The sequence below is a fragment of the Oreochromis aureus genome, linkage group 8 (genome assembly GCF_013358895.1).
Source record: "Oreochromis aureus strain Israel breed Guangdong linkage group 8, ZZ_aureus, whole genome shotgun sequence".
NCBI lineage: Eukaryota > Metazoa > Chordata > Actinopteri > Cichliformes > Cichlidae > Oreochromis > Oreochromis aureus.
In genome coordinates this window covers 7,830,313-7,841,034 of record NC_052949.1, presented here as the reverse complement: position 1 = coordinate 7,841,034, position 10,722 = coordinate 7,830,313, and the positions used below count along the sequence as shown (strand labels likewise).

Genomic DNA, 10,722 nt, shown 5'->3' with positions numbered 1-10,722 from the left:
TCTTCAATTAAGTAGTCTTAAATTTTGTTTTTGTAGTCAGATCTACTACTTTTTTTTTTTCTTTTTTTTTTTTTTTTTTTTTTACATGACACAGTATAACTTTGTTTATTCGACATTAATTTTTGCATTGCTTTTGTCACTATTTGTCCTTTGTTAGCTCATATTTCCAACTTGACTATATTATAAATATTAAGTAAAATTAAAATATTTCAGTCTGACCTGAACTATACAAACATACTGGTATGACAGTTGACACAAGTAAAACTCAGTTTCATTTAAACTGTGCGTAAACTGAAACAGGTAGAAACCTGGCAGTGTTTTCCATGTGCTACACACAGCGGTGTCAAGTGCAGCTGCTGGTTAGAGACGAGCTCCTTAAATCTAAAACTTTGCTGCTGGTAACGGCTTCTTTAACTTCCCAGTCCAGTAATGTTTCTTACATCAGTAGTCCTAACTAATTCCAGTTCTACAAGTCCATGACAACATCCATTTGAAGGGGAGGGAAGAGATATCCATTGTTTGTGGCACAGCAGTTGTGGAGGCTTGTTTCCGTGGTCCTTTTTTTTTTCCTTTTTTCTATTTTTTTTTTCTTTTTGATAGAAGTGAGGGGTTGAAACCAGAGGATTAGTCGCTTGTTTGCGAGTCCTAATGTGTAAAAAATACACAAACACATCTGAAAGGTAGGCAGCAGTTGGTTCTAAAGGTTATGTGACGAGACCCCTACGAAGGTTGGGATACTGTACAGTTTCAAAGACACGTCAGACTTGTTCCCGTTTATTACTCCAATCCAGTGAAGCACCATGTGTTGTCGTCTTCAGTGCGGTCTCCATCCAATTTACACATCTTTGCCACGCAAAATATACAACGACCCTCAACTCTCATTAGTTTATATTATGTTAAATGTTATGCACATTAAAATTTTTTACAAACCAAACTGATTGTTAAACCACACAGTATCACATCTGTACAAACTCAGAAAAAAATGTCACAAAACTAAGCGAAAGAAAGAAAGGATTTTTGTTTTGTTTTGGCAATTGAAAAGCAACAGCCTGGTCTTTCACAAGAATCACAAATTAAGGAAGAAAATACTGAAGTCTGAAAATGAAAAAGGAACAGTACATCTACGGAGTCCGTTTGTGATGATAAAACTGCTCTTCTTCCCATAAATGCCAACAGAAAAACATGGTTAAAAGGGTTAAGTGGGTGAAATACAAAGCCTGAGGGCACATACAGTATGCGACCACAAATTAAGCTCAAGTTGGACACACGAGATACCCTGCAGTTCGTTGCAAGTACTTAAAACACTCCTTTGTCGGGTGAAGTTCTAGATTTATTAGAAAAGGCTTTTATAATGGTTCAGATTTCAGCTCCTCCACTCGGCACTCCAGATCAGCCACCTAAAAGAGAAGAGAGGAAAATGCACTTAAAACAATGAAGCGCTGCTGGAATGTGACTCATTTTTGTGTTTTTTTGGAGAGTTCTGCTGTGCATTTCTGCTTTCTGTTGGTCCATTTAGGGGTCTCCACAGCAGAACATCTTCTTCCATAGCATCCTATCCTTAGCTTCCTGCTTTGTCACACCAACCCTCTGAATGTCCTCCTTAACTACATCCATGAACCTCCTCTATGGTCTTCTTTTTATCCTCCTGCTTGGCAGCTCCATGTTCAGCATGCTTTGTCAAGAGGCACAATATCTCTATGGCTTGCTGCTCCATTGTTACACCCATCTCCCTCTCATTTACACTCATGTATTCTGTTTTCTGCTAACAAGCAAGGAAAAATAGGAACTGCAGATAAACTTTAGCAAAAGCTTCTTTCCATCAAAGGTTTTAATCCAAAGCAAAATAACCACAGCATTAAAAGCTAAATGACAGCACTATAAAAGGTACAAAGACTCCTCCCTTAATAGTAGAAAACAGTTTTTTACAGCCATTTTTACAAGAAAATATCAACATTTCAATATTGGAAAATCAGAAGGAGGTCTTGCTTATGAATGAATCTAGTGCAAGTTTTAAATTGCTGGAGGGAGGCAGGAGGATAAACTAGACCAAAGAGAAGCTCTTTATGGGATGTTGGGTCTTTTAATGCAATAAAATCAACCTTAACCTCTAAATCAGCAACAAGGTTTTCCGGTGCATTATACTTCTACTTCAAACCTTTTTGAAATCCTACACCGTAACCTGACATGCACTTTCCTAGTAATGCAACCACACAGCAGCTCAATGATGACATACATTAACTCTTTTAACTTCATCACACTTTCTCCAAGTTCCCCAAGACATTTTAAGATTTTCTTGAAACCACAAGTAATTCTGATTAATAGCAGTTTCAAGATCAGATTTGGTCTGGATCAAGCAAACAGGTGTTTACTCTTGAACGCTTTACAAAATGCTCTGCAAACCTACCAGCACACAGTTTTTGTGTGTGTATTATATTAATTGCTGGATGTGAAGATTAAATGTGCACACACTGCCTCGAGGCACCTCGTATACCTGTTCTTGGAGTTGCCCTGACTCCTCTTTCAGAAGGTTGGCCTCAGCCCCAACTTGTGCACAGCGCTGGGTCTCCTTCTTCAGGTACTCAATCTCCCTGTTAAAGGAAGAGGATAACAGCATTGGCACTCTGATCTCACAACTCTTTCGGACTTTTGTACATGCAGTTAAACGGTCTTACTTTTGTTGATACTCCTTGATCAGACGTTTGGCTTTGCTGTATTTGCGCTCCAGGGCCTGATACTGGGCCTGCGTCTCCTTCAGGTGCTCATCCACTGCCTGGCACAGGCTCTGAGCCTCCATCCAATAGCCCTCCAGCTTCTCCATTCGCTCCTTGTTCTCCTGCAGGGTTTGCTCCAGCTGGGCCTTGTCCATACGCCAGCGCTGCTTCTCCTGCTCTGCGTGGTGCAGCTGGAAGAAAGCGTGATTCATTCATTTCAATCACATGATGATGTAAACGGGCACACTCCTCTGACTCTAAAGATAAGAAATGCTTTTTTGCTTATTCTTAATAGAACCATTATATAAAATATCATTATAATATTCACTTTTAATTACCTTTCTTTTCAGTTGTTGGATCTCAGCCTGGGTGACAGCGTGTTTTATTTGGAGCTATAATAAAAACAGGGTGTTACTATTCTAAACACATCTCTAAATACATGGTGCATTAGTGGAAAAAGGTTTGATTAAAGAAGAAATGTTGTAATTACGGCATTCATGGCTTACCTCTTTGTATTTATGGGCCAGCTTCTCAGGGTCTGTCTCCAGAGGCGACATGTCCTCGTTCTCCGCCAAGTCAAACACCTCAATCGCACTGGGATACGGCGGACTAGCTTCCTCATCGTCATCCTCTTCCTCATCTGTGCCATATTCCCCACCCTGCAGGGATATGGTCAAGGTTAGGACCCCGTTCATAGGCAAAAATCAAGTGAAAGGAAAAAAAAGTAGAGCTTATGACTTAAAATTGCATGTATAGCTGGAGAGTGAGTGAGATTAAAGTTTGTCGTCCTTCTCCTTTGCAGGTAAACAAACTCTTTCAAGTGACACCATTTACACAGAGAAAGCTAAATTTGAATCTGTCAATGTTTTCAGTGCTAAAATTTAGTTTTTGCACATATTGGTTTCCAGGATGTAACGGTTTTCAATTTATGCAATTCCTGGAGAAAACAAAATATATTTCTTTAAATTCGTTGAATTAAGTTTTGGACATAATGCTAAAGGAACAAGAAGGCAGAGTGTAATAGTCTTCTGATGGAGTCATCCTCTTGTGCTGTGACACCAAATAGACACTAGATGGTGCACAACTCAAGCAGGCGCCTGTACTTTTCATTACGCAACCGCCTACCTAATCTTCATACTGTCCATGAATGGAGGAACTTCCTCTCTGTTATTCTAATGAAACCATAGACAGTTCCTGAGCATGTTCTCTGTGTGTGAACGAAAAGCGAAACGATCTGAGGCATGATTAACAAACTAAAGGGCACAAAAAAGTCACTCTGCTTAGTCACAACCCTGAGCTGAGCATATTGTCTGATCATCCTGATAATACACTGGATATCACAGTGTGGCCTTTTCTTTTTCACTGTTCATAAAAATAATCATATATTTTTTAATCCTACAGGGAAACCAATATCCTAAAGGGCTAAGTGGGGATTTTAAGGTAGCACTTTGTGCTCAACTGTGAAGCTGTTTACTGATGTCTTTGCTCTGTTAGCTCAGCTTGTGTGGGACTGTGCGTCATCTGCAGTGGTTAAATAATATCTTATGTCCCATTTTTTTTTTTTGTATTTGTGCAGAGGGGAGGGGTGAAGCTGGATTAGTAAGCACTGCACCCTCACTTCTCTACTGTGCATGTGCAGATGTTGGTCCATCACCAGTTAAAGAATGATAAATCAGGCGCAGGCAAAGTTTTTATGCTTTGATCCCTACAGTGATGGGATGTGGTAGCTTTGTTATGCTGTGGGGGGGAGGCAGTTTCCTGGCATGGTTTTGGTTCGCTTGGCCACTTAAGAGGAAGGAATCCCTACAAATCAATTCAAAGTTGTTCTGAGTGATCGCCTTTATCCGGTGATATAACACTCCTACCCTGATGGGCACGCTCGCTTACAAAGTCCACCACCTATAGCGCAGGAAGGATCACCGAATGGACTGATGAGTATGAAAAGGATGTGAATCATATGATTTCACCTGTGTTTAACTAACAGGGGATTTGGGAATCATGTGTTATATAACAGTCTTCACCACCATCATGAAAACATCAACTGAGGGATTATCTGTGGGAAGAAATGTGCCCCCTTCCTCACAGAGACGATAATCAACACGTTTTGTCTTTAGACCCTTCATTAGTAATCTCACTAATCTTATTGCCCTCTAACCTCTTGTTCATCCATGTATTGGTTGTAGCGCTGCTCCATCATTTCCCTCTGCCAGCGCTCTTGCTCCAAGGTCTGCTGGATGAGCTGGGCCACTTCGCTCTGTTCACCCGGCTTCTCTCGTCCAATCACAAACCTGCATTTAGGCATATATTATTCCACCTCAGCTAGGAACAGAAAACTATGACAAAACCATATATATATGCTGTGATGCTGTATGTATATACTAAATAATACATGTTGGCCTCTTCTTTGTTCTGAACACTGAGGAGCACAAACACCGGCAGTGAGTGTTTTCATTCTTCAGTTAGTATAGCATAATGTATTAATGTAGCTGGAATGCGCTGGCTCTCTGATGACAGAAAATGGCTTCCTGTTTACACTCTAACAAAGATCTTCTCTACATAGTTACCCTCTTGGGTGCATGAATCAAACCCTCAATTTGTCCTCTCTTTTAGCGCATTGTACAGATCATTACAGACACTATATTTTCTCTTGATTGACGCTCACAAATCTTCATGCACTGAAGTCAAATGGTAAACTGGGGGAAGGACAGCGAATCACGACAAAGCCACAGATGGTTGTTAAGCCAGCCACTGTAGCCTTTCAATTTCTGCAGCACTGAGAGGTAATTAAATGCTCATAAACACACTTCCTGTCCCAATCTATTTGTCTGCGTGACGTTTGTTTTCTGAATAGGTCGGAGCTCTATTGCCCTTCGCCATCCCTGCAGCGGATCCATAATGTATGAGCTATCTATGGAGGTCTCTGATCTTCACAAGTCACACAACACTAGCAATTATCCCAACAGCGCAGACCACTAAACCCTGAATTATGAATGAGCATGGATGACAAAAGAAGCACACGGGAACAGTGAGCCATACCAAAACTCCAAAGCACAAAGGCTACAAATAGACCTTTGGCATTTTGAAATTATACTTTTGATACAAACTGTTTTGGTTCCTGATAACTGTTTTCAGTGGCTCTGGTGTGGAATCTTTGGACTTTATACTGAATGTCTCTAAAAGGAGCTTTTCGATACTAAAGGGTATAATCACGACCCTGGGAGACTGGCGATATAAATCTAAAGTCTGGTGAAGTGAATGGGCAGGATGTGGTAGAAGTAAGCTCTGTGTGAAAAATGGGCTGTGGGTAAATATCAAAAGGAAATCATCTCCTTCAGGAAGAATGCTTAATGTCAGGGCAACTAGCAATGAAAACACATGTCCTGGTCACTGCTAAGGCATTTAGAAAACCACAAAATAGTAGCTACACAAATACAAGATCATTTAACAAAGACCACAAATTCAAGTATTTTAATGTACTTTAAATCTATATTACTTTAAAAGTACAGAAGTACTTTAAATGCTAACATTAGCAAGTCAATTTACTGACAACAGCCTGATGTTTAGGAGCTTTCAGTACGTTACATTTGCAGTCGGAATATCTGAGTTCCTAGTCAGAATTTTCACACTTCCAACTTGGAAATTCAAGAACGCCGACTTAATGATTCAAGATGGTGGTAGTGCACGTAAACCGCAGTAAAACTGTACTACTGTTGCTATGTATTTGTGACTCATTAAACAACCCAGTACTTGTGAATATTCCTCATCTGTGTTTTTAAGCAGCAAAAAAACATGCAATGCAGTTTTGATAGTGATGCATGAATGGATCTATCTTGCTAGGGAGCAAAATAAATCCTGTTTTCCCATGATTTTTCAACTTTGTTACCGGAATGCATTCAACTCAGTACCAAGTATGTGTCTCGAACTTCCAGGTCAAGCACATTGCAAATGAGTCAGAAAAGTGAAGCCAATAAGGAAATGCCCTGCCCCTGCTTTCTTTATAATGGCCAGTAGGGGGCAACTCCTTTAGCTGCCACTAGAAAAAGATAGCACGTTGCACTTCATTTATGACCTCAATAAAACATTTCTGGTACATATATGCTGCAAGTTGTATTCAATAAAGTATGCTGTCCTTTTTTGTAAATGATGGTCCCATTTGTACTAGAATAGACAATAAACCAGAGTAGGCTGATGCCAAAGTTGTGCATCATAGTTTTACTGCACTCATAGTTTTAATGGTGCTAAAAGGGAAAAGTCAGGGGACACCCAAAGACACTACGATGGATCCACTCAGGATCATGAAAGTCTTAACAAAATTTCTTGGCAATCCATAAAATTGTTGAGATATATTAGTAAAACTCTAATAGCAAACTAGCATTTCTGCTTCTACTTCTACTTGGCTGCAAAAAAGAAAAACGGTTTGTTTCGTGATGTAAAAGTGATTCAAAGCAAATTGGTTAGTCAGAGAGACTCTTACTTGACAGTTCCTGAGGTGTTCCTGAGTACAGAGGCGGCAAAGCTTTGGGTGACTCCCACCAAACTGGTCCCATCCACCTCCACAATCAGATCGTTCACCTGGATCCTGAAGCAGACAGTTTAAAGGCTTAGAATTTACAGAAACAGCTCATCCGTGGTCTTTGCGCATCCTTTTTATGCTTAAGCCCACACAACTCAAACTCCATGTAAAAGTCCTTATTCTTGGCAGCAGAACCTACAGTATTTGCAGTTGCAAGATATCAAAATAGACAAGAGGAACAATAAGGCATCCACTCCTGGAACTAACACTACGACTACTAAGGTAACCTCAAGGTTACATTTGATTTACAAAACAAAGGCCTGTTCAACTTCCCTTAATTTCTGACCTGTAATGTTTCAGTTCTACAATACATTTTTTTTTTTATCATATCAGGAATATTTAAAGTACGAAGAAACATACCTGCCATCCCTGTGTGCTGCTCCTCCTTCTGTGACAGTCTTCACAAAGATGCCCAGTTTCTCCAGGCCCATGTCAGCCCCTGCACCCATCCCAATGATACTGATGCCCAGGCCATCACCGTCTGAAAGAAATCAGACTTGCTGTTACCAAACTGGTATTGTAATCTGTCTGTAACAGACTTGTTGTTGAAGAGGCAACCTTTGGGACTGAAAATAGAGCCAACACAGAGGTGACAGAACCTGCAGTTGTATGAATGGCCACAAGATAGCTAACATTAGCTAACAACATAACACTCCACCTCACATCACTTCTGGCTGCAGAGCAACAGGATAGCAACAGTCGCAATGCTCAAATCGAGCTTGTAAAACAGGAGTTCACAACCCAGCGCTTGAAGTCAGTGTGGCTATGTCCATGTTTTAATGTACAGTCTATGAATGTGCTATTATGGCACCGCAAAAAGAAATATAGCTGCTTTCAGCGGTTGTAGAAGAGGCTAAATGTTAATAATTCTTCAGCTGTGGGCTAATAAATTACTTAGTTTGCTATCCTCTATAATTGAAACCCACTCAAAGGTGCACTGTGTTTTTTTCTTGTATACTAATTATATTTGCTTAATTTTAATTAAAGTTTAAATAAAGTTTAACACAACTCGTATCCTCAAGGCTATACATTTGCTTCCCTCAACATTTTTAACAGTTTTAATCATATAGAAAGCATGTATGGTTACCAGCAAAGTTTACCAGCACGCTCCACAGGGTACCTTAAAATGACTTACCATAATATATAATAAACCAATATTGTAAAAAGTAAATATCAGATTAAAGTGTTGGATTATTAGTCAGAAAAAAGGGAACACATATTACAGGTGCCTTCTGTTCAAACCTTCTGTTTGTGCAAAGTGAGGGGATAGGAAACCAGAATGGCTCGTTTGAGACTGAGGATTGACTGAGGGGATGCACCAAGGGCTAATATGAGATAGATAATGGTAACGATGAGTCATGCAAATGCACTCTAATAGAGTTCAAGAGTAAAAATATGGAACTGAAAATGAGAATGAATGCAGAAACAACAAGGAATGTATACTAAAAACTGTAACTGAACAGAAGTGTCCAAATAGATTATTAACTATAGTTTCTTGAATTGTGAGCAGTTGTTTGTTTGTTTGTGTTACCACATAGTTGAGATTTAAGATTTCTAAAGAAAGCCCAATCTATGTCACGATGACACATCATAGGCTTTTTCTTCTGTTGAATTTGGGGGTTTTCAACCTGACATCAGCATTCTGTGCAAACTACAAGCATGCATAAGCTTCTTTGTACCTTGAGGACAAAAAAAAAAAAAGCTGACCTTCATGTGATCTTGAAAAAAATAAAACATTACTTTAGTTGACGTCTGTGACGTGAAAGTTAGATGATAATCAATATAACACCTAGATTCCTCCCGGAGGCGTTATGTGCTGAGGTAGCGTATTCTTTTTTCAAGCACTGTTTCTTTTTTACTTCAGCTTCTATTCTATCATGATCTAATTAATGTAGAGCGTGCACACAGCAACACCTATAAAGAACATTGCTACATATGGTAACCCACGTAACGTGCCCTATACACAAGTCTTCTACACACATAGAAATGCACTATGATGTTACATGGATACTGCAAATCTGTAAGTCATTGGGGAGAGCAGAAGGCAGCTGGTGAACCCTGCAGGTCTTTTAAAGTAGGACTTTTTTTAATTGCTTCGGAGATGGGAGCCAAATGGGAGCTTGATCATTCAAATACAGAACCTTACATTTGTGGGTTTTTTGTATTCTCTTTCTTAGCAAGGTGCAAAGCAGCCTCAGGCAAGTCAAAGTACAGTAAATGCTTAGAATTATTTATATCCCTGAAGTAAAGTGCAGATTTTACAGAAAGAATTTGTATAAATACTCGACTGGTTAGAAAAAACAGGGTTTAGTTCTGATACCTTTCTCCAGCTCCACAGGGAATAGGTCCAGCCTCTCCACTCTTTTCTCCAGCTCATACTCAGCAGACGCTGCCATTGGATCCACATCTTCATTACGTCTGTCATAGTCCTCGTTGGAATAGGTGGCAAACACCTGTAGGATGAGACAGGGACAAGATCAGACTGAGAATCACACTTACATCAAGTCTCTGCAAGGCGGAGCAGATTTTTGCATAGTATCTATACCTGTTAAGAATTTGTTTGTTATTGAAACAGGGCATTTATGAGTCACAGTTGTTTTGGGATTTTTTGTTTTGAAAAGAAAATGTTCAAAATTATGGGAAATTATTTGTTTTCTTGGCAAACATTTGATCCACGCTCCACGCCACTGTCATTGTTGCCTAATAAACCTCCTTTTAACTGGCCTCTGTGATATAGATAGATAGATATATATATCCTCTCTTTATAGACAAGTCTTTCTTTTCCTTGGAGCCATAGTGTCTTATCACTCTTCCTGCACATACTCCAAATATAGTAACTGCTGCTGTCACCAGAATCACTTCCTGTGCACCCTGAGGAGCAGTGATTCATTTTGTTTTTTTGACTTTTCATTGCATTTGTGTATCAACAGGTAAAAGAGTGGGCAGATTGCAGATTGACGTGACTACAGACACTTAAATTCAAACTACTGAACGGTTCAGTTAACATCAGTTACACATACTTTGTGGAAGATGACTTTCAGAGTCACAGAAAGGCAAGAGAGGAAGTACTGGAGGAAACAGGACCATTACTCACAGGAAACTGACTCTAATCTGAGTTTTTTTCCCCCCACATTTCTTGCACCGGTGCTCAAATTCCTTTCTAACGGCTTTATGTTCCACCACCACCAGCTGACTACTATGCCACGTTCATAGCCACTTAAATCACATTTCTTCCTCACTCTGATACTTACTTGGAGCCCTAAACCATGTGTACATAGCACTGAGCTGAAGTTAAAAGACACACACACAGTGGCCAGTAAGCTTATATATAATATTTCTGTTTAATTTCTTTGGAAAATCCATCTTAAGCTAACACACACGGTAAAATTAATATGATCTGTTCAGAGAAATGACTCTTCCTAAATCACCTTCACTGAT

The 10,722-nt window shown here is 39.6% G+C and overlaps 1 protein-coding gene across 3 annotated transcripts in view; it reads right to left on the bottom strand.

Moving 5' to 3' along the window:
- Positions 1-2: 2 nt before the first annotated feature.
- ppp1r9bb (protein phosphatase 1, regulatory subunit 9Bb) overlaps positions 3-10,722 on the bottom strand; it is a 25,897-nt gene continuing 15,177 nt past the window's right edge. For all 3 annotated transcript variants that reach the window (XM_039616318.1, XM_039616319.1, XM_031760146.2), the window contains 9 exons: positions 9,605-9,737; positions 7,645-7,765; positions 7,186-7,290; positions 4,867-4,999; positions 3,218-3,370; positions 3,050-3,103; positions 2,673-2,902; positions 2,492-2,588; positions 3-1,397 (listed from right to left, as the gene is read on the bottom strand). In XM_039616318.1, coding sequence (XP_039472252.1) covers positions 1,347-1,397; positions 2,492-2,588; positions 2,673-2,902; positions 3,050-3,103; positions 3,218-3,370; positions 4,867-4,999; positions 7,186-7,290; positions 7,645-7,765; positions 9,605-9,737 — 1,077 coding nt within the window. In that variant the 3' untranslated portion in view covers positions 3-1,346. The remainder of the gene's footprint in view (positions 1,398-2,491; positions 2,589-2,672; positions 2,903-3,049; positions 3,104-3,217; positions 3,371-4,866; positions 5,000-7,185; positions 7,291-7,644; positions 7,766-9,604; positions 9,738-10,722) is intronic.